We start from the raw sequence: 23465 nt of genomic DNA on the forward strand, positions 1-23465 counted from the left end.
TCAGCCCGTGGATTTAGTCACTCGAGCAAAAACCTTGTACGCCGTGTTAAGCAAAGCAATACCACGGTAGTTTTCGCAAATCATCCTGTCACCTTTCTTGTGCAGAGGTAAAATGGCACCCTCTAACCACTGATCCGGTAACGATTCGTTGTTCCATATTCGCTCGACTAATTCATAAATCACCTTAGCCAATTCCTCACCACCCATTTTCAGCAGTTCCGCTGGTATATTATCCGGACCTGAAGCTTTGTTGTTTTTGAGTGAGGAGATTGCTGCTGAGACTTCCTCCAATGTTGGTGCTGACACGATACGACCGTCGTCGTTGAGAAAAGAATCATCGGTAGCATTGCCGTCTTCAACATCCCCGTTTAACAGAGCACTGAAATGTTCCTTGAATCGTTCCAGGACATCATGTTTTGCTGTAAGCAAAGTGCCGTCAACTGCTCTGCAGATAGTCATTCGAGAATTGAAGCCTCTTCTTTGGTTGTTTATTCGTTTGTAGAACTTCCGTGATTCGTTTGCACTACATAATCTTTCCAACTGAAGAAGCGTCCTTTCTTCAAGTTCCTTTTTCTTGCGCCGGTGCAAGCGCTTTTCCTCCCTCCTCAGATCTTTGTAGCGCTGATCCGCTTCCGTTTTCCGTTCTCTAGTTCTCGCCGATTCCTTCTCAATTCGTGCAGCATTTTTACGATCTGTAACATCAGCACATTCTGCGTCAAACCAGGTCTTAAAATCATTAGGCCTCTGATATCCTAAGGTGTCGATTGCTTCCTGCTTAATCACATCACTCACCGATAGCCATTCGGGAGGAGTGTCGCCTGGCTGAGCTTGTCGTAATTGTTGAAGCTTTGTGCTAATGTTATCAGCAAACGTCTCCGCTATCCGTGTATCCTTTAATTTCTCCACCGAAAACGCCTCACAGTTTCACTACGTCCATTATGAAACCGGGCTAGATGTGCTCTCAACGTTGACACAACCAGATAATGATCAGAGTCGACATTTGCTTTCCAACATGATTTGACGTCAATGACGTCGGTGAGGTGCCGCCCGCTAATCAGTAGATGGTCAATCTGATTTGCTGGCAAATTGTCATTGGGATGCTTCGAGGTAGCCAGGTGTCTGCTTTTATGTTTATGGAAAGTACTTTTCACAACCAGGTTCCTTTCGGCAGCGAAGAAAATCATACGCTGACCGTTCTCATTCGTATTTTCATGCAGACTGTACCTTCCTATTGTTGGTCTGTACACTTCCTCCTTGCCTACTTTGGCGTTGAAATCTCCTATAACGATTTTAATATCGTGTGCCGGTAATTCATCGTAGGCTCTTGCAAGCGCTTCATAATAATCGTCCTTATCACCCTCCACCGATTCATTATGAGGTGCGTGTACGTTTATCACGGAGTAGTTTTTGAAACGGCCTTTCAGACGTAACACGCATAGGCGCTCGTTGACCTTTCGGAAGTCCAGTACCAGATGTTCCTTTTTTGTGGCTACCATGAAGGCAGTACCAAGTACATGGTCTCGACTGTTGCTGCTATGAAATGTAGTATAGCCATTGAAGCGGGAAGTTTGTGCATTTTGATTGTAACCGCTCTCTTGAATAGCAGCAATGTCGACTTTGGCTTTCTTCAGTTCATTTGTCAGTTTCATCAATCCTCCTGGCCTGTAAGTTTGACATCTTACATTCCAGGATCCAATTCTCATGTCCTTTAGGCGTTTCCGGGTCGTTACCGAAAGCCTCGAGCAATCCGAATGAGGCTGTGTTGCTCCGCTTTCGCTTTTTTCTCTTCCTTTCGTTGCAATCGTTTTTCCACAATCGCTCGCAGTCATGTGTCTCAGAGCCAGGTCGCAAGCCTCGGCTCAAACCCCCTCTTCATCGGAGGACCAATTTGTGTTTGATGGTAATCCAACTGACTAGGATTGTGTATGCTGCCGTTGTCTCTTGCTGTTGAGATCTTCCGCCACCATACTAGGCCGCTATCCCATCTTGATAGTGCCCAGCTGTCTCCGGCCCTCTCTATACGTAGCGTTAAGATACTACCCGAAGACAGTCCCCCTCATCCTTATGTTAAGTGACCCACACTACTACATCAGGGTTGGTTACCTGATCGTTCATGGGGTTGCTCACTATAACAGGTGTCACCACGGGTAGGATAGGATGTAGGAGTTGGTGAACAGAGGCTATGGTACATAAGGAGTACTACGATGCGCGTGAAACACCCTTTGACACCCACCAATCATATAATATACCATCATATAATATAATAAAAACCATTGTCACTAATTCCAACGATACACTGGAGGGTGAAGCAATATAAAAACCACATTTAAAAACCAACTTTTCTGAAATGTTTCAAAACATTTCTTTAGTCCAAATCAGTTTCACGACAGTTTCGTAGAACGTCGTTTATCCCACATTTTGATATTTTTGAAAAATTTCTCGTCGTGTCACATAGACCTACTTCACGATTTTTCGTGCAAGAGTGTTTGCGACAAAAAAATCATTTTACGTTGAATAACATCCTGGATAATTTGGTTGTTCTCAAAGTTTGTCGAAATTTGTTCGGTTTTTCGACCATATTGTTCCGATCCATTGGTCAGATTGATTCAAAATGCGGTTAAAAAATGACAAATAATTCTAGCTTTCAGGGGAAGTTTGTTATAATCGGTTGAGTAGTTTTAGAAATATAGTTGTTACGCTTGTAAGTAATCGTTAGTCGTGTTGCCCTCGATATTGCTTAGATGATACCTTGTCGTGTGAAAGTTGGTATCGACGTTGGTATCACTCGCACGGTGTGGCTGAACGAACTTTAAATAAACATGTCGACTTCCATCTCGGTTCTTTTCATAGCTGAGTTAGGGGAGGCGTGTACTATCGAACGGCACATGTTGCAGGCGCAACCGCTGAGCCGTTTCTGAGAACTAGGAAAATCATCGCCTGGCTCCGCGGAAATTGCTGGACCAGTGTTTGAAAGTGGAATCGGTAGAGGGACAAATTCTAAGAACAACCATGTAAAAATTATTGCTCTCGGTCATTTGATCGCAGAGCAATAGAAGCTGAAAGTCGAAAATTCCACCTCTTCAAGAGGTGATGCCTCCCCGACGAAGTTCTTGATCCAGCACTTTAATAGCGTTTCTAGACAAGGTTAATGTGCTCTTTCGAATGGCAATAAATTTTTTTTGAAAGTGGTCTCTTTTGGTACATTTTCAGAAAAGCTACTTTTTTGCTACCCTCGGTGAACTTTGGCTGCTTCCATACCTTGCCGGTTAAAATATTTCAACACAACATACCTTCTTAAAGTTAGCCTGAATTCCTACCTTTCCAATGATACCAAATATGCCATATATGATTCTCAGCAAGAACTGTTTATGATGAAGATTTTGCATCGAGGTCGTGCTACTGGCAAATTTAGGGTCATTGAAAACGAGCCCGAGAGCAATAATTTTTACATGTTTGTTCTAAGAATTTGTCCCTCTACCGATTCCACTTTCAAACACTGGTCCAGCAATTTCCGCGGAGCCAGGCGACGATATTCCTAGTTCTCAGGATAGTACGCGCCTCCCCTAACTCAGATATGAAAAGAACCGAGATGGAAGTCGACATGTTTATTTAAGGTTCGTTCAGCCCCACCGTGCTCGTCGCCGCCGGCCATTTTTTCGACTCCAAGATATAGCAGACTTATTGAACTTTATGAACTAGCTGTCCACTCTGTACTCTTTTTGTAGATCATTAAATTCGTCAATGGCAACAAGACTATAACAAGTATTTAAAATTCCAATTTATTTTATTAGTCCAGCAGTGTCTATTCTTTTGTGATGAGAATAATCCAGTCCATACTACATTAGAAAAATGACTACATATTATAGTCGTGGATGTGTTAAGTTCACCCTGTTCCCATAAATGAAAATTCAAGAAACTGATAAGAAGTGTTGCGAAGGGGGTTTCTTTCTCGCTCCTCGCTCCATGCATATGGTGCATGGTTTTATTATTGTAATCATGCAACACTTAATTTCTCCGAAGATCATTAACACAACGATGCACTTAGACTTTCAAGTTAGAGTGGCTCGTTATATTTATTCTTCAATGTTACTGTTGATGTCAAGCAGCACGTTGTGGTGGTTTTAATATATTCTATGTTATAGCTCTTTTTCACACTAAAACGGCTAAAACAGTATGTGATGAACATTTCATGGATTTGGTAAATGGGAAATTAAATGAGACGATGATAAAAAGTCAAATTGGAAATGATAATGAACTAGCAGCAACATTTATAAATTTATAATGACCGATATAGGTACTTTAGTAGAGCTTAATTGAACTAAATTGTATTCGGGTAGACAATAAAATAGTTTTCGATGACAAAAATTTCCAAGGAGAAACCCAAGCGATTCGTTGTTGCAACAACATCTATGAAATGCACTATATAACATTTTGAAGGCTAGGCGGAGAATGCAATGCCCTGTATTCATTCCAAGTACGTACACTAACAATGGTAAGAATGTTTACGTATGAAAATGGTTATATAATCGTTAAAAATGCCCCATCTTTGCTTTCTCCCACAGTAGCCTAGAAGCAAATATGAGATCATTTATGAATTCATTTTGGATATTCAACTTCATGGACCAATTAAAATGCTATATGAAGTGTTTCCGTAGCTTCGTTAAGTCAATCGTAAAGTTTTTGATCAAAATTTAATTTGAAATGTTTTTGTCCTTGGTCGCTTATTACGTTTTATACACAATCCATTCAGGACTATGTTTTATTGATGAGCATCTCGTTCAACAACCCCCCATATCTGTCTCTCAAGCATTTACCATACATTTTCATTTTTCTTGCTTTGTAATATAACATACAAATTGCATAAATTACACAAGAGACAAGAATCCAGCTGCTGCATACGATGTGAATACGATGTGATAATATGTCTTTTGCAATATCAAACGCAGCAGGTAGATACATTATCCAATAGACTTTAAAATGAAAATTGATGAGATTGCGGTTGATTTTTGTGGAATTTATTTTTTAAACTTTAATGACATTTCCAATTGTACCACCGAGGAGCGGATGAACTAGAAAATACTCTGTCAACCAAAAAAATTATTAGGAAATTCCTTCAAAAATTTTGAAAACTAGAAAATTCTTTCATCAGAAAATCCTACAAAGTTTTCTTTGAGTAAGTAATTTAATTTTATTGAAGCGAAATTATATCGTGCCATATTCATGTAGGTGTGTTATACGTTCATAGAATGAACCGCTCACTTACTTTTGCGTACTATCATGTTCGTGAATCTCCTAAGTTACCTTAAACAAAGTGAAGTTGCCAAAGTAAACAAACACAAAATCAACATTTTTATATTCGGTTGAAAATTTAGCAAGTGGAAAAAGTAAAAGTTTTTTCCAAACGAAATAACTAAATAAAATGGATAAACTATTGAAAACTGGGGACATTGAGTTTTTTCCCTCTGGAGTATTCAAGACTATATTGAATGAGGTGAAAAAATCATGTTTGGATAGTGATATAGCTGTCGATGAGCAACTGGTATCTGTTATCATTAAACTATTGAGTCTTGATCCATCATATGGCTTACATTCGGATGGTAAGATGGATCGTCGGTCATTAGGATCGTTTGCAAGGAAATGCATCGATATTCTGATTGGTAAAATGCATATTTTGAAATAAAGAGATAAATAACTTGCCCTCAACGAAAAATGTTTCGTTAGACAAATCCAGTGGCTTGTATCTGACTCTAAGTATGCAAATGTACTTTGCCAACCATTCGATTAATGTCGAACGCATATCTGAAACACACCGTCAGACCTTACGTGAAAGTACAGCTGCACTGACCAAAGAAATCATAACCGGTGAATATAAGATCAACTACGAGCAGGAACGATTATTGAAGAAAATTGCCGTCGATATTCTTGTCGCAATGTCTATGGGAAATCCAATAAATGGAAAGGTAATCTTGACTACTTCAAGTTAGACTTTAAAATGAGTTTAACGTCTTACAGCTCGTCCAAGAAACGTTGAGTGCATTGAAAAGTGTGCTGTCGAAAAATGAAATTGCTTCGTTTATAGCAGCAAAAGAAGTCGATAGGATGGAATCGCTAGAAGGGATTCGCGAGGTGGTTTGCGGTATTCTTATTTTTAACAGAGACAACGGATTTTATGTGGAGGATAAAATTGATGGTACGTGGTCTTATTACAGTCCGTCAGTGAAATTTATACAGGAATTTGCTTCAACTAATTTTCATCTGGTCTACTCATACAATCAAAACTGCTTATAGGTCTCTGTACGCATTTGCTACTATCACTCACGTGCTTGCAGCTATTCCAGCTGTATAGACAAGTACGTGTATGAGTGGAACAGCTGGAAAACAGCTGAATTAAATTCCCATCTAAATTCCAATGTCGTTTACTGTGCTGTTGCTGTTAGTATTAGGTTTCGCTTCCATTAATTCTACCTAATTAAAATTCGTTTTCTATTTTCCTTTATATTTGATTATATTCACCGCATGTGTTGAAAATCCATTCCTGAGCCTTATAGGGTAAAACTACCAGCTTCTGAAATAATCCTCTATTGTCTTATCTTTTGTTCGAACGGCAGAGGGCTCGTATTACCGTTCGTATTTGGTAGTTTTACGCTAACATGTTTGATAAAAAGGTTACAGCTGGTGTTGTTGTTGATGTTTTTTCTTTAAGAGATTGACTTTTTTTTATTATTTGGGTTGAGACGCACAATACGCCACCTTTAGAGTTTTGTGTGTTCCGCTTATCAAGTTACCATTAGCTATATCAGATGTTTTTGTAGGGAAAGCCACAAGAACCACAAATTAGAATTTATATGCTCACCTATCAACTGTGTCGTTTGCACAAACTCTCTAAGACGGTCTCACGTATGTTTCTTTGTTTGTTTAAAGTATCACCTGGTGTTTGATGCAAAATCATTTGTCTTGACATATACATTTTCACTGCATTGATGCTATGCAGATATCGCCGCTCATTTTTGTTGATAACAAATGTGTAGCCACTTCTGGAAAAAAATCTTTACTCTGAGGTACTACTACTCTTCGCGTTGTCATAATATTACTAGAAATGAAAGTAGCTTGTGCATCAAATTTATGAGGTTGAAAGGTTTCATTAAGTATGCCACTCACTAAAGTTTTCCAATTAGATGTCTTCAGTGTCGAAACAATATTATTTTTACCGTCTGTTCTTGCTATGTTTTCTGTGTCACTGGCTATTTTGTTGTTTCTTATGAATATCACCCACTTCATACAAATCCGTATAAAAAATGTAACGTACAATTTCCAGCATGCATGTTTAATTAATTATAAATTTTGCTTAATTCGCATTAATTCGGATCTCAATTAAAATTTGTTGAAAATTTATTGGCTTATGTGATGCGAGATATAATTCAATTTTATCATTAGCGACAACGTACAATCAGCAAATGAATTTCTTGTGCAGAATTAGCAACATTTGCTTATCCACCAGCTGGTAAGCGTAATAATAGGAACTGGAGCTTCACAAAAAAGACAGCACCACCTGCACATACTTTTTGAACAAAATTTACATTTGAATTTTCACAAGCAAATCTCTGACATTATGCAAAACGCATTGATCCTGTCATTTTCACTCCCTCCTCCCACCTAGTGCAATACAAGCCCTTATTACCGAACTTTGATTAAATCGTAGGGAATACGCTCCGATCGTTCGTGTTACCAATGTGACCTAGTGAAGGAAAGTCAATTAATGATTCATCAAGCTTACAGCAGAGTTAATGCTATAACAATTTGGGATTGCATTAATGCAATATAACAAACAGTAAAGTTATAAGCATCACGTCTAAAAAGTACATTCTAATGAATATTGTATTAAAGTTGTTCGTGCGAAAACAACAATCGTATGAACTGCATTCTGCAAAATCCAACATAGTATTGTATATATAGACTATAATGTTCAATAGTACATACTTCTGAAGAGCGATATCGCGAAAACGTCGAACAAAATCAAACATTTTGGGACACGGGATCACGGATCGGATTGAGTTATAGCTCTTTCGATTCGTTGAACTGTTGCGAGTAAAACGTAGTACTACGTTTGAAAAAATTCATTCATGTTCCGGCACCAAAGGTCGTGAAGTAACGGTCTGTCAAAAGTTGGTCAAAATCGATTTTTTGATATAACTCGAATGAAACAATTTTGGGAAATTATTTTTTTTTGCTAGGCTTGTAGGTCTTGACGAGACGCACAATTTGAGTATGCACACCACCAGGTCCATGTTGACCTGTCGGTGGTATCAGCCATTTTAGGTGAAAAAAATGATCGTTGTCCCGAGTCCCTGGCCAGCTGCAGTGTCCATATTCCGTGACATGTTATATATGGTAAGAAAGCCTAGTCTCTGTACTACCATACCATGAAAAAACATCCTTGGTATAGTCTCACTGCATCGGACGGGAGCGACTTTTGTGGAAGTCTACCCAAAATCGACAAAATTTGATCACTTTTTACCACGTTTTTAAGTCTTTTTGTGTGGTTATTCATTATAAAGTACTTAAAAGGGGTGAAAGAAACTAAAATAAGGAAAACCATGACATATCCACGACTGTCATCCACACCGACCACCCAAACTTCGACCTTTGTAGGCTATTTTCTGTATAAAAGTGTGGTATGAAGTATTTCTTAGACTTTTGGCGTACTTATTAATTATATGTTGTTAATAAAATAATTAGTAACAGCGAAATCAACTAAAATAAAGAGTCGAAGTATTTATCCACGTCGGTCACACTCACTACGAACTCATATTTCGATCGTTTTCCCGGATAATTTCACTATTTTCAAAGAAAATGTTTGTAAATGGTAAATTTCAGCTCTAGTTAGACTTGTCTCCTTCACCATACAATGAACTATAAACATTGCTGCTGTTGTAGTTGTAGTTGTAAGGAAATGCTGCTTAAATCACCCAAAAAGTAATTCTGAATGTTTTTCTCACCGGAAGAGCGATGAGTAATAAATCTCTAATCTTCTGTCTATCCTTGTCAGAATATCGGCTACAACTACAACAGCAGCAATGTTTATAGTTCATTGTAATGGTGAAGGAGACAAGTCTAACTAGAGCTGAAATTTACCATTTAACAAACATTTTCTTTGAAAATAGTGAAATTATCCGGGAAAACGATCGAAATATGAGTTCGTAGTGAGTGTGACCGACGTGGATAAATACTTCGACTCTTTATTTTAGTTTATTTCGCTGTTACTAATTATTTTATTAACAACATATAATTAATAAGTACGCCAAAAGTCTAAGAAATACTTCATACCACACTTTTATACAGAAAATAGCCTACAAAGGTCGAAGTTTGGGTGGTCGGTGTGGATGACAGTCGTGGATATGTCATGGTTTTCCTTATTTTAGTTTCTTTCACCCCTTTTAAGTACTTTATAATGAATAACCACACAAAAAGACTTAAAAACGTGGTAAAATTTGATCAAATTTTGTCGATTTTGAGTAGACTTCCACAAAAGTCGCTCCCGTCCGATGCAGTGGGACTATACCAAGGATGTTTTTTCATGGTATGGTAGTACAGAGGCTAGGCTTTCTTACCATATATAACATGTCACGGAATATGGACACTGCAGCTGGCCAGGGACTCGGGACAACGATCATTTTTTTCACCTAAAATGGCTGATACCACCGACAGGTCAACATGGACCTGGTGGTGTGCATACTCAAATTGTGCGTCTCGTCAAGACCTACAAGCCTATCAAAAAAAATAATTTCCCAAAATTGTTTCACTCGAGTTATATCAAAAAACGATTTTGACCAACTTTTGACAGACCGTTACTCCACGACCTTTGGTGCCGGAACATGAATGAATTTTTTCAAACGTAGTACTACGTTTTACTCGCAACAGTTCAACGAATCGAAAGAGCTATAACTCAATCCGATCCGTGATCCCTTGTCCCAAACTTGTTCGAAGATTTCGCGATATCGCTGTGAATAGTTGGAATGTATGTTATAATGTAGAACGCATATTACTTAGGGGCCGTTCATAAATTACGTAACGCAAATACCCGGGGGGGGGGGTGTTGACCTGGCGTTACGGTCCATACATTTTTTTTTAAGTTCCATACATTTTAGCGTTACAGACCCGGGGGGGGGGTCTGAAAATTATCAATTTTTGCGTTACGTAATTTATGAACGGCCCCTTATGGTGGATAGTAAATTAATTACAGTTCTATTTGGTTGGTAAAGTTACAGACTATTGTAATGTTGACCCACGGCAGAGTAAAATAAACCAGGAAGAGCGGTTCATTTTCGAAACGTCAAATAAGGGACCTAATACACCGTATGAAAATGAACACTGGGTGTTGAGGAATTTCGCATCGCGTCATTCACAATAGCCGCTAAAGTGATATTTTCCTTATACAAAATGTGTCATTTTGTCAATTATTGTGGATGACGCGTCGCGAAATTCCTAGCAGCCGAACACTGACATAAATTGAAAAATTTTGTTCGCAAAAAATATTGGCCTACTAGATTATTCAGGTCCCTTGTCGAATCAGTGCTACTGCCTGGTTATCTTTACTCTGTCGTGGTTGACCACTATTTCTGCTTGTTGAACACTCACATCTGTATTCGCCTAGTCGGTTGGCCTGTAGAGGCGCCACATTTTTTTATAGTACCTCATTCTCACTGTACTATTTTTTTGTGTAACAACTTCACATTGATTCATTCCCATGAAATGTCACTGCAGTGAAGTTTGTTCATGAAAAACAAATTCAGTGACAGCAGACTTCAGATGAAGAAAAGTACTAAATTGTAATAGATTCTACCCTTAGTTTCTAAACTCCATTCTCGTATTTACATTTGACTCAATTTATAATTGAATTGAAAGTGGATTCATGAAGTGAGAACCTGTTATTTTCGGAAGTCATGTGTTATCGATAACTAGTTCAAGAATAAACGACAAGCTCTAACAAGCTGTGTTAAATACCAAATAGAATGTTCAAAGAATTGAAGCAAAAGATTTGAAATCAATCTATTGGAAAAACTTTGAATGAAGTAATAGATCCGATAGCAGAACTGCTCATATGCTTGTCGTGGTGACCCGCAAAGTCGACCCGTCCAATATCGTACACAGTGTACAATTTAGTCCCAGTCCAATTTCGTTCTGTATATTTTCGTCCAGACCAATATCGTTAACTGCTTCAGTCCAATATCTTTTTGTCCAATATCGTTCTGTCCAATATCGTCAACCGTCCAATATTGTTCTATCCAATATCTTTCTTTCCAATATCTTTCTGCACAACATCGTCAACCGTCCAATTTCATTCTGTCCATTATCTTTCTTTCCAACATCTTTCTGTCCAATATCGTTCGCGGTCCAATTTCATTTTGTCCAATATCGTTCTGTCTAATATCGTACAGTTCAATATTGTCAACCGTCCAATTTCATTCAGCACAATATCGTTCTGTCCAATATCTTCCAGTCCAATATCTCTCAGTCCAATTTCATTCTGTCCAATATCTTTCTGCCCAATGTAATCGCTGTGTTCACTACAGAATGATATTGGACAGAATGAAATTGGACAGTAAGATATTGGACATTAAGATATTAGACAGATGGGCCGCACGGTAGTAAGTAATCTCAACTTAATTCATAATTTTCTTATCGCCATAAAGGCGTTTTGTTTGTTCCTAGGGAATTCATCCTTTTACGAAATGTAACGTAAAGTAGTTTAGCTTGTCCCTACAAAATTTATTTTTTACGAAATGAATACAAATATTCTTTGCACATAAAAAGCGTTTTAACACGCCGAGCGATCCGGCCCATTGCCCCGGAGCGAAGCGAAGGGCCGCAATGCGAGCCGGGCGCCGGAACGGTGTCGGTAACTTAGGAGTTAATTTTTTTTTCTCGCATCGTCTAAGCATTAGTCTGTGTCATTTGTTTTATATAAAATTTAAATTTACTGACAGCAAAAATAGACAGATAAAATTACATTATTAGACGATGCGAGAGAAAAAAATTAACTCATAAGTTACCGGTTCGTGTAGATGGAGAAATTTTTGTAAGAAAAGTGCAAGTTTTAGTTTTTGATCACCTTTCGCCAGCTACACAAACTTCGAAGAATTTTTTTGAAAGTGGTTTTGGCTTCTAGGGTCAAATACCTTTCTTGTCACATAACAAAAAATCCACTATTTGCACACAAATAGCCAAAAGTATGTAAAGACTTACTAACCTTAATATCTTTCTGTCAATATCGTCAACCGTCCAATTCCATTCAGCACAATATTGTTCTGTCCAATATCTTTCAGTCCAATATCTTTTCGTTCAATATCATTCAGTCCAATATTATTCAGTCCAATATTATTCAGTACAACAAAATGCGACTTGACGATTTTGGACTGAGAGAAATTGGCGAAATTGGACAGAAAGATATTCGACAGAACTGAGTGAAATTGGACCGTGAACGATATTGGACATAAATATATTGGACACAAAGACAATGGACAGAATGAAATTGGATCATGAACAATATTGGATAGAACGATGTTGGACAGAATGAAATTGGACGGTTGACGATATTGGACAGAAAGATGGTGGACATAAAGATAATGGACAGAATGAAATTAGACCGTGAACAATATTGGACAGAACGATATTGGAAAGAACGATATTGGAAGAAATGATATTGGATTGGACGATTTTGTAACAGATGAAGTTGCACGGGTCGATTTTTCATAGTGCCGCTTGTCGTCTGTGAAAGGTTAAACGTTAAACGTCACTTAGGTAGGGATAAAGAGATGAAAAATAGAGTTTTTGTGTGAATTTCATCTGAGACGAAACACACGAAAACCAAATTTTTCATTTTTATCTCGAGAACGTCGAAAGTAGTGCAAAACATGAGAAGTACGTCTTTCGACACATATAGCCGAGTTGTAGCCCGAACGACGGGAATCTATTGTTCTTAGATGAGCCCATTCTCACCATTATTTGTTGTCCTTACGTCTCTTTGACAGACCCCTTAATTTGAAATCCTCAGTTGAGCAAACATTACATTCCGGTTTCACAACAACAAGATCCCAATTGAACATTTCATTGAATGAATTACGATCTCGATTGGATCTCCTATCAACTGTACTAGCAAACTGCATTAACGTAACGGACGACGCAATTCAATTCGACAATTCAATGGACCCGGCAATATTTTCAAAATTAGTCAAAATATTGATTCTGTTCCGTCAGCACGACATCTACGTAACAAGTCTCACAAAATCTTTGGTCGACGCAAAAACGGTCATCGATGCCAGTCTAAAGACATTCCAGGATCAGCTTCGTCGCATCCACGAACTTGTCAAGTTTCGTACGGCAATTCCAACGGATAAGATTTTTGTAAGGATTTGGTGATACGTTGAATACGAACAGACAAAATAATTACCAATAATTCCAGCCTGAATTTACTGCACTAGCACAACATTGGCTCCGGTTACAAGACTTAATTCTACTGCTGTCGGAAATTAATCTTGTCAACGAGGAGTTGATGAAATTTGCGGACACCGTCCAATCTTGGGAGGACACCGCATACTTACTGTTAGGAGATAGTCAAATTGAGAGCGATTCAGAGAGAACAAAACAGTTTCAAAATTTCAAAATCGATTTTTTTTCTGCAGACGTGTCTGTTCTTAAATATTCCAGTGAAATGAAGGTTAATTTTGCACTCGAAACGCTAATTTCAGTTTAATTGACTGCTTGTCTTCTGATTCAAACAGATTGAAAATAATGGACTGTGTACATGGTGTTTGGTCAGCGGGAAAGGACTGTTGCTACCAGCAACGTTAACCATTGGTGTGTGCAAGTACAAAAAAAAGTTCTACGGTTTCATAAATAAATGGGCAGCAAATGAGTTCAAGAACAATCCCGAAAAGTAGTCAAACATGCTCACGATCCATATGGTCACTTAAGATTTAACATTTCAATTTTCACTTTGCAGATTCTTGTTTAGCATTATCGAAATATCTCGCACTAATCCCGAGTTAATTCACTTTCTGGACAAATTAGATGACCTCCAGAGCCACAGAAACGAATTGCACTACGTCGGAAGTCGGGCATGTGCATCGGTAACGACGTCACAGGACGTCGAAACGCAAACCGAAACTCATCCAATACCAGTGCATGTCGATAGGAACTACCATTGGAACATCTGGAATATAAGGCGTAAAGCTATACAATTGACCAATCTGATGAATAGCCAAACCCATTCCAGTCAAACAGTTCTGTCGTATGGTAACTATAACGCAAATACCCAAACGTATTCATCGAAAGCTGGAGAAACTCAGACGCGTCGCAACAGAAGTACGGACACCATGCCGAAGCCTACAAAAATGCTCAGTTATATACGTGACATCGATTTCGGAGGCATGTCCGATGAAATGCTAAGTTTGAATTTAGTTAAAGATTTGGATGTTGGATCGGCATTGAAGTTTTACGAGGCAGAGATGTCGTCAACAGTCAATGATGAAACGAGCACATTCGAATGAAAGGTTGTGGGTGGTGAGAGTGTTCCGCCAAATTTATATCGTAACTGTGTCACAAATAAAGAAAAAATTTTCTTTTTATCGCAAGCACGACGTATTTCTTCGAGAAGCAGAAGCTACAGAAGAACAGAAGTAGAAAATAGTTAAATTCTTGAACAGCAATGAGTACAGTTAGAAGGTGTGTATAAAGACTTATGACAACAATATGTTTCACCTCGGGTGTTTGGTTGGACAGTATAAATGATATTGAAAAAACTGCTGATGTATACGATATGTGGTCACTCTCAAGTGGATATAGCATGAAGGAATATAGATTCAGATTTAAAAGTCGAATGTAGACGACAAATCGGTCAACCTATATTATTTTGCAAATGAATGGAAAATCGTTTCACATTTCGTCTAACATACCTTACGAATTGTTGGGCTGCCAATACAATCGCTGAAATTAACAAACAACATTCTGCCTAGCCACAACCGTTCTGTTAGTTCAAAGAATTGAGTGATTCGTTCGTAAAAACTTCTTTATTTGAACATTTCCATTTAGTCCCAATACTTTATCAAACCATCCCAACCAGCTGTAACCAATCGACTAGGTTCGTGCGGATGCCAAAGTGTCGATATGCAAACACCTTCGTGTGCTTGCCATTTCTTGTATAGCTTCGTAGTCTTCCAGTCCCAAATGTATGCTTTACCATCTCCGTCACCCGATACCAGATAGCTGAAAACGTAGAAGAAAATTCTTAAATTTTTGTCTCCACAACCAACAAGCTTGGATTTTCTATTGAAAACAAGATAGTTACCTCATGTCCGGCGAAAAGTCTAAACTGCACGCATAACCAGACACCATATGACCGGTGAATGTCTTTTTGCGATTCATCTTGAATCGATTCAAAGCGGAGAAAATGACAATTTTGTTGTCTAAACTTTGACACGCCAACCATTTGCCATTCGGGGCCAATGTAACCGACGGCATCGAATGCATGGTCGGATCAGCAATGTATTTCACGTCAACGGGAATGTCCCATTCCCATATTCGCATACTTTTGTCGTCGGATGTGGTTACGAATCGACGGTTCTCATCAACGAATGTTATTGTATTTACAGCTCCCAGATGACGGTCATATTCCTGAACAATGTCACCGCTGCGAATGTCCCACTGAAATTGAAAAATTTATATTTTCAGAAATGATTCGACACTAAATGCCACAGCAGATATACTTACACAAATGATCTTTTTGTCTGACGTGCCGGCGACAAACAAATGTTGCTTGTTGTTATCCGGATGGAATTTGACGCAGAACGGAATTTTCCGTGAGGTAAATCTATGTACAACATCGCCGGTTTCAGTGTCCCATAACTTTATGTAGCGATCATATCCGGCTGACACAAACTGTGTTCCCTTGTTATTGAAGCCAATGTCTTTAACGGCTTGCCGGTGTCCGAAGTAGGTACGTATGCATCGTCGTTCATTGTACACCTCCCACAATTTTATGCGACAGTCCATACTCGATGACAAGAGTAGGTGAGCAGTCTTCGGAATGAAGCGAATAGCAGAAATGCCTTTCGTATGACCGGTCCACGAATGTATGTGCGATTTTGGCAGAAAACATCGGTCTGGCGGAGCGTCTGTTCTCAAATTGACGCCGAGATCGTGTGGAGCATGCAAAAAGGAGCGTCCCTGGTAATCCAGTGGATCTTTGACTGAAACAAACGGAACAATGTTAGTAAGCACAGTGAAAACTACGCCGATTCGATTAGACTTACTGTGCAAAATGGATTTTTCTTCCAGTGGTTTATCCTCTGGAATGCGACTGCGTCGGTGTCGTTTGGCTAACAGTTCTTCCAAGGCCGCTTTTTCTTCTTCAGATGGCTTTGCAACTGTTTGTTCATTTTCGTATTTACCCCATGGACCCAAAAATCCTTCAATGTCAGCCGGATCGTCATTTTTCTCCTGTTTTCGTTTCTTCTTCGGCTTGGGCGATTCAAAAACCGTTTTACCATCTGTATCGTATGCGGTTTGCAGATCTCCCACATAGCTGCTACCATCAGCTACTTCACCGTTTACTGACGGATCTAATGCAAAGCCGTAGGTGTGAAATGTTCTTCGTTGGTTTTCAAAGTTGAACGCTGAGATATGCGCCTTCTCCACGTATCCCGAAAGTGTGTTTCTCGGGGCTCTCATTTGTTCCGTTAAGAAAGGATTTTCTGGACCTTGAACCGGTGCAAACAATTCATCGAATTTGGGGTTATAGGCCAGTTCTTTAGTACTCGGGTCAATAGCACGCGCCACATCGCTGGCACCCTAAAATATATAAGTAAAATATTTATTTATTTATTTATTTCGTCAATGGCATCCGCCCCCTGACTACTTGCATTTTTAATATATTAATATAAGTATATAAGTAAGTATATCTACCTCATGAAAATACTTGTCACAGAAAATAAAATATGCTTAACTTACCACAGGAATAACATCCGGAGCAGCAACAACAGCTAACGTTTTTGCAATTGAAACACTCGGATCTACTGGCTTCAGGTGCAACGCCAATTCCGACTTTTTCTCAATAGATTCTGAATCAGAGTCAGTCTCTGTTTCGCTGCTACTTCCATAATTTTGCAGTGAATTCATGGCAAAATATCCTTTGTTGAACGTAAAATCAGGAAAATGGAGCGAAAACGATTGAAAACACAAATGAGACCAAAACAAAATATGTCATACACGAAACAGTGTGTACAGTTGTAAGGTCTGTATATGAATGTCACCGCTGTCATTTTGATTGATGGTGGAACAGATTGAGCCCATTGAGGCGATTGAGCCGCACGTCAATTTCAACGATTACAGCGACATCTCTTGCAAAAAAAAATAATTTCACAAGTGCGCTCAAAAATTGAAATTGGAAAGTACAATGCAGTATTAAATGCAAGGTATAAATACATAAGGTTACTGAGATCACTGAGATTATTACTATTAATTTAATTAATCGACAAAACAACGATTAATGAGTTCTAAATTAAACCACAACAGATTTTAGATTTCAACATTTAATTCTTCTAAAAAGACAATATACATTTCGCATGCAACGCATGCATTATCAAGTCTTGTATAATTTGAATATTTTTTATGAACTTTTGAATAAAAATCAATCAATTAATACAGTCACTGAGGTTGTTATCGCAAAAAACACCTCTACTCTGAACTGTGCCGTAATTGTCAAAATTTAAAGTGAAATTAGAAGAGAAATCGAATCAATGAAATTAAATCTGAAATAAAATTTTGATGCCACGACTGGGACCCGAACCCAGAATGTTCACCTTGACGAGGTGTTGCTCTAACCAATTGAGCTGCCGTGGACATTTTAATTTCAGATCTAATTTCGAACCGTCGCCGCTATAATAATGTAATTTCGAACCGTCGTTACATTACGAAAGCGGCGACGGTTCCAACCGTCGCCGCTTTAGTAATGTAATTTCGAACCGTCGTTATATTACTAGAGCGGCGACGGTTCGAAATTAGATCTGAAATTAAAATGTCCACGGCAGCTCAATTGGTTAGAGCAACACCCCGGCAAGGTGGGTTCGGGTCCCAGTCGTGACACCAAAATTTTATTTCAGTTTTAAGTTCATTGATTTCTCTTATAATTTCACTTCAAATTCTAAGTTCTAGATTATTTCAGTCACTATTCACGCCGTAAGTGCGCCATAATTGCGGAATTGATCACCTTCCGAAAGATTGTCTCCTCTCTTAAAAAGATTGTGAGTATTGTTAAAATACAATATTATCGATGAAAGGGACATTAACGAATCCATTATTCCCAATATCATTTGATCAATACATTCCAAATTGAATGAAATTGAATGCAAACAATGGATCACGTCAACAAAAGAATTTGGAATTTATTTATTTTTACATTGACAGACATGAAATTTTCCTGAACATTAAATCACCCCCGATCCGTTGCAAAATTTCAAAAATTGAGCGAACTGACGGCGTAAATTACTGATAAAAATATTCGATTATCAAAATTTAAGAACAATTTCAGTTCAGTTGAAATTTTGTATGGAAATGCAGTTGAAGTTACTGATTACGCCGATCGCCATATTTCACTGGTCTCGCAAAAAAAAAAAATGGCGGGTATCGGTAACTCACATAGTTTTGAGTTTTGTGTTTTCTGAGATCATGACACACTGACAGTTTGTTTGACCAAAATCCGTGGAGTTAAAATTGAAAATTTTTTCAGGTGAACTGTCAAAGCTATGCCATTTATACGCAATATAATAAAATATACTTCATATGCTAGATATACGCTCGTATATCGAGTATAAATAAAATGAAGGGAACAGCCCTGTTATGACAAACGTTACGGATGCAACATAACAAATTTTATATTCACCCGAAAGTTGAATTCCGTATTTTTGTAATCTACAGAAGGTTTGCATTACTTTCAGTGTTCATATACTTTATATTCATGGTTAAATCCAAGGTTTTATATGAATAGGTTTCGCCAATCAGTCTCACCAAAATCCACTGAACTTTGCTGTAATACAAACTTATAGAGCAATTTCAGTTCTGTTGAAATTTTGTACTGATATGCAAATAGAGTTACCGATAGCCCCCATGTTTTTTTTTAAGATACGGTCCCAGTGAAATATTAGCGATCGGCTTGACCTTCTCATTCTCATATACAACCTAACCTTTGTTAAATCACTCCCATTCTCACAAAATAAAATATTAGGTTAGGTGAAATTTTAAGCCGCACTTACGTAAAACTTCCCTGTGTACTCTTGCCTGGATAGCTTAAACAAACTGAAATATTCCGAAAGAGTTCAAAATAGCATCCAATTAAAGAAATCGCATATTCAGTGGAAGTAGACCAGTGAATTCAGATTCTAAATTTGAGTTCACAGTCATCTGTTTTCATTCCATTTTGAATATTAATTGATATGTCAACTGTCACGTACACGCAAAACTGTCATGCAAAACGGAAGGAAAACAGATAAAATAATTTTGCTAAAATTTGACTAAACAAAATCAAAAATAATTTAATTTTTAATGTCCAGTGTCGACATCTGTGACAATTTTATCAATTATTATCGACGCGGTACGTTGGCACCACTGCACCACTATCACTATTTTATTCTCTCACTGGCGTCTCGTCAAAACAGATGTAATTGTTTAATTTTGGAAGAAGTGTTTTGTCGATCGCCGTCGAATTTTATACTTTTTTTCATTGTCGATTGAAACAAATCTCAGCGATTTTCAAGTGGAATGAAACCGAATTAAGAACTTTAAATACAGACGGAAGTAAAAGTTGATGTGGACATCAATTTAAAGGTCTCCAAATGTTATCATAGGTAAGTAAACAACAAAAGATCACCTTTCAAATCGCGTTTCCTAATTCTGTCCGCAATCTAACTCTTCAATTTCCGTACCGTAGATTCGTCTATACAAATCATAGAGGATAAAAATTATCTGGACAATCAATCATCAGTGCGGCATCGTATAAACACAGCGTCAACAATGGACGAGAATGTTGAACAATCAAATAAAACAATAGGACAGATGGACGATTCATCAATTGATACAGAAATTGAAACGTGTCGTCTACGAAGTGGTCTGAACGAAGACTGTCTGTTGAAAATAATGGAATTTTTGAACGTTTACGATTTGATACAAATGTGTCACTTGGGCGCATACTACAAAGACTTGATAACCAAATGGATTATTGGCAAAAAAATGCTCAATCTGCGAGGCATGACACAATCGGCCAAGGATGAAATTTTCGAGATATTCGGCCAAACGATGAGAAAATGCATCATTTACGAGTCGGATTTTCTGAATTTTCTCGATACGATCATTAAGTATTGTGCACCAGGTAGACTCACCCAAGTGGAATTGAATTTGAAGCAACCGATGGCTGAAAACGCATTCCTTAACACTAATTACATTCCACTGTCGATGCCAATCTTATCGAACATCCGTAAATTCAAGCTGAATGTGTTGCGCTTTCAACGGTACAGCTCCTTCGACCATTTTCTGAACGCATTACTCGTTAATGCCACAAATCTCGCCTATTTGCATCTATTTCATGTGGATATAGAAGGTGATTGGTTGAAACAGACGAACAAGCTGAACTTATACGAACTACGAATACTCAAACCTTGCGTTATTTCCATGACGCATTTGAAGATATTTTTGAAGAGCTTACCGAAGCTAAACACATTCACATTTAAAGGTGACTCAGATATTACATCCATTGGCACGAGTTTAGTCGAAAGTTGCCCCAACTTAGAAGTGTTCGAAGATATACATACAGCAACTTCGTATCGCCGGAATACAATGTCAATGAGGCATACGCGTTATAATTTTCTAGCCTCGTTTAACAATTTGAAAATCGTTACCCTCACATCCTACACATTTTGCGGCTGTGACCTGTACTGTGCGCTGAGATATCTTGCCACTACGAATATTGTACAATTGAAGATTCATGCGAATTTGGAGCAATCGGAAACATTTAACGAAGAGGAACGCAAACAAATATTGCAGAGTTGTTCGTTCTCGCACTTTACCAGTTTGACCTGCTTGGAGCTTGACGTTCACAACTACAGACTGGACGGGTTGCTTCACTGTGAATTTTTAATGCTATTCGCCACACAGTTGAAGAATCTGGAAAAGTTCTCGCTGCAAAGCAGCAAACTGACCAATATAAACAAACTGATTGAAACGTTGCCGCAGATTCGTACCTTCTCCATTTCGCAGATTACGACCAAACATCTTCCGGTGGAAATGCGGAAAATTGTACGCACTTTGCGGGCGATACGACAGACGAGCGATATGTACGAAGATAAAGTGGTTTTACGGTTAATTGTGAATATCGAGCAATGGCGAGAACTTCAAGTGTACAAAGATATAGCCAAACTAACGGAAACAATTGTCGATCCGTTCTTGGAGCCATATAATCATTTTCGACGATGTCCTTCGGAAATTGAAAGTTAAATTTTCGAAAATCTGACTAGGAAAAAAGTTTTCATTTTAGGGATAGATCCGATTGTTATTATCATAGGAATTTGATTGGTTTTTTTTTAACGAAAAATATTTTGTTGGGTCAAAAACGATGTATAGTTTTTACATGAAACAATTAAATTAAATAGCACGGAATATTTGAATAAAGAAACATAAAAAAGAAAATTGTTCGTTTCGTATCATTTCGACTGCGGACGCTTTCAAGAGAAACGTACATATTAGGTAGAATCATTATTTGCATTTCACAATCATTAAAACATTAATTCATTTGAAGGCACACGTTAGTACTTAGTATAGAAGAAGAAGAAGAGATAGGTTAGCTTATCATGTGTTATCTATAGACTTCATTGGATTTCCATATAAAACTTACTAAAGGTGCACCAAAAACCCGGCCAAACGACCAACGGAAAGCCCAACCCGTACACGGCCAACCGAAGGACCGACCTGACATCGAATGAAAATTTTGAAACCCCATAGGCGAAGGGTGAATCGGGTCGGGTACTTTTTATCGAGTTCGGTTGGCCCGCTCATCTCAACCTTTCACAGACAACCAGGACCACTACCGAATCCGAAACTGTTAGTTCTTTTTGTCCAAGTATTTTGAACAGCTTGATCCGAAATCTTCTACTTTAATAGTTTCGCCTGTAAAACCCCACAAAATGTGCAATTGTAACTCATTTACACAAAGCTTTGCGATTTAAACTTACGACTATTAGGATTGTAGCTCCCGACTACGGCAAACAAACTTCCCGCCATAGTCATGTCCGAACAAGGCAGTCATTTTATATATGACCACATTAACTAGATATCTGTGAAAGAGAAGGTAAAACCGAATTGCCAGACCCACAGTTTTCCTTTCTTTTTAAAGAAGTCACTCAGCATAAATTAAGAACGGCAAAATTTCCATATTTTTTTCATAAACTTTGGTTTCCATCTCTTCCTTGTCGCAAGTGTTGGTTATTTTAATTTATTGGCAACGACAGGACAGGCAAGAATTACTATGACAAAATTTTAGCTTACTAACTCCTGACAACCAAGTCATTTTGATGTTAAAAGACATTTGAGGCATCGGTGCTTAGCTAATTGTAGTCTACATTTGCGTGTCTCGTATTTACTTTTTGTTGATATCTTTTCATCAGAATCCTTTTTGAAAAATGTACACGGACAAAATAGTATGTTACATACCAAGGATCAAAAAGGTGTGTTTTAGACCCAGGTGGTGAAAACGTCCAGGGATGGAGCGACGCGAAGCGGAGCGGAGACTAAGGACGTTTTCACCACCGTGGTCTAAAACACACCTTTTTGATCCGTGGTTTGTATACTATTTTTCTTCCTGGAGTACCAAAGTCACATTCCGAACAAAACATAACAACAAAACTGAACAACATACCGGTGCAAAAGCATTCCATATTAATGCCGAAAGTAGTCCGTATGAATGCCTAAAGAAGTCCGTTCCGTGTGCATGTATTCTCACAAATGTCGAAAAATAAGCAATCTGTAGGAATGCCGAAAGACATCCGAATGAATGCCGAAAGCAGTCCGTATGAATGCTGAAAGCAATCCTTATGAATGCATTGTCACAAAACACTAAAAACATTACATTCGCGTACATACAACAACTTGACACATTTGGGAAAGAATAAAGATAGGATCGAAAATGACATAAGCGGGAATGAAAATTGAGAGAAAATAGTAGGGGAGAATGTTGCTCTTTCGGTACTAAATTTGGTGAGTGAATGTGACGGTTTTGGTACTACAGGAAGAAAAATATTTTTTCGCATTACCTGTGACAGATAATATTTTCAATATGATTACCTACTGATGGTAATGTTAGGAATAGTTATCTGCTACAGCTAACATTACAGAAATGTATTACCTGTGATTGGTAACGTGTCCCAAAA

General features: G+C 38.2%; 4 protein-coding genes across 4 annotated transcripts; 2 read left to right on the top strand and 2 right to left on the bottom strand.

Annotated features, from left to right (window-relative positions):
• On the bottom strand, positions 1–3343 carry LOC119068940. Its single transcript, XM_037172805.1, has 3 exons — positions 3318–3343; positions 1193–1662; positions 1–878 (listed from the first exon to the last, which is right to left on the bottom strand). The coding sequence occupies exons 1-3, from the start codon at positions 3341–3343 to the stop codon at positions 1–3; spliced, it is 1374 nt and encodes a 457-aa protein (XP_037028700.1).
• Positions 3344–5340: 1997 nt separating this feature from the next.
• LOC119068655 (cilia- and flagella-associated protein 206) lies at positions 5341–14624 on the top strand. Its single transcript, XM_037172333.1, has 7 exons — positions 5341–5657; positions 5722–5960; positions 6013–6190; positions 13052–13401; positions 13460–13714; positions 13779–13933; positions 14000–14624. Exons 1-7 carry the CDS (start codon positions 5420–5422, stop codon positions 14544–14546), a joined length of 1962 nt encoding a protein of 653 aa, XP_037028228.1. The 5' UTR covers positions 5341–5419; the 3' UTR covers positions 14547–14624.
• Positions 14625–15046: 422 nt separating this feature from the next.
• LOC119068958 (pre-mRNA-processing factor 17) lies at positions 15047–17343 on the bottom strand. Its single transcript, XM_037172826.1, has 5 exons — positions 17005–17343; positions 16308–16845; positions 15766–16244; positions 15344–15699; positions 15047–15261 (listed from the first exon to the last, which is right to left on the bottom strand). The coding sequence occupies exons 1-5, from the start codon at positions 17170–17172 to the stop codon at positions 15084–15086; spliced, it is 1719 nt and encodes a 572-aa protein (XP_037028721.1). The 5' UTR covers positions 17173–17343; the 3' UTR covers positions 15047–15083.
• Positions 17344–19676: 2333 nt separating this feature from the next.
• On the top strand, positions 19677–21729 carry LOC119068924. The gene is made up of 2 exons (XM_037172787.1): positions 19677–19895; positions 19979–21729. The coding sequence occupies exon 2, from the start codon at positions 20062–20064 to the stop codon at positions 21535–21537; it is 1476 nt and encodes a 491-aa protein (XP_037028682.1). The 5' UTR covers positions 19677–19895; positions 19979–20061; the 3' UTR covers positions 21538–21729.
• Positions 21730–23465: the final 1736 nt, after the last annotated feature.

Source organism: Bradysia coprophila, assembly GCF_014529535.1.
Source record: "Bradysia coprophila strain Holo2 chromosome X unlocalized genomic scaffold, BU_Bcop_v1 contig_20, whole genome shotgun sequence".
Taxonomy (NCBI): domain Eukaryota; kingdom Metazoa; phylum Arthropoda; class Insecta; order Diptera; family Sciaridae; genus Bradysia; species Bradysia coprophila.

Bases quoted from the DNA above. Each gene is read 5' to 3' on its own strand.
- LOC119068940 (XM_037172805.1), bottom strand. From the start codon at position 3,343: ATGGCATATTTGGTATCATTGGAAAG. The intron at 1,663-3,317 runs GTAGGAATTCAG...TCAAACTTACAG, and splicing joins TATTTGGTATCATTGGAAAG to GCCAGGAGGATTGATGAAAC. The intron at 879-1,192 runs GTCAGCGTATGA...ATACACGGATAG, and splicing joins TGAAAATACGAATGAGAACG to CGGAGACGTTTGCTGATAAC.
- LOC119068655 (XM_037172333.1), top strand. From the start codon at position 5,420: ATGGATAAACTATTGAAAACTGGGGACATTGAGTTTTTTCCCTCTGGA. The intron at 5,658-5,721 runs GTAAAATGCATA...ATGTTTCGTTAG, and splicing joins ATGCATCGATATTCTGATTG to ACAAATCCAGTGGCTTGTAT. The intron at 13,402-13,459 runs GTAAGGATTTGG...CAATAATTCCAG, and splicing joins TTCCAACGGATAAGATTTTT to CCTGAATTTACTGCACTAGC.
- LOC119068958 (XM_037172826.1), bottom strand. From the start codon at position 17,172: ATGAATTCACTGCAAAATTATGGAAGTAGCAGCGAAACAGAGACTGAC. The intron at 16,245-16,307 runs GTAAGTCTAATC...CGTTTGTTTCAG, and splicing joins AGAAAAATCCATTTTGCACA to TCAAAGATCCACTGGATTAC. The intron at 15,262-15,343 runs GTAACTATCTTG...CTACGTTTTCAG, and splicing joins GACTTTTCGCCGGACATGAG to CTATCTGGTATCGGGTGACG.
- LOC119068924 (XM_037172787.1), top strand. From the start codon at position 20,062: ATGGACGAGAATGTTGAACAATCAAATAAAACAATAGGACAGATGGAC.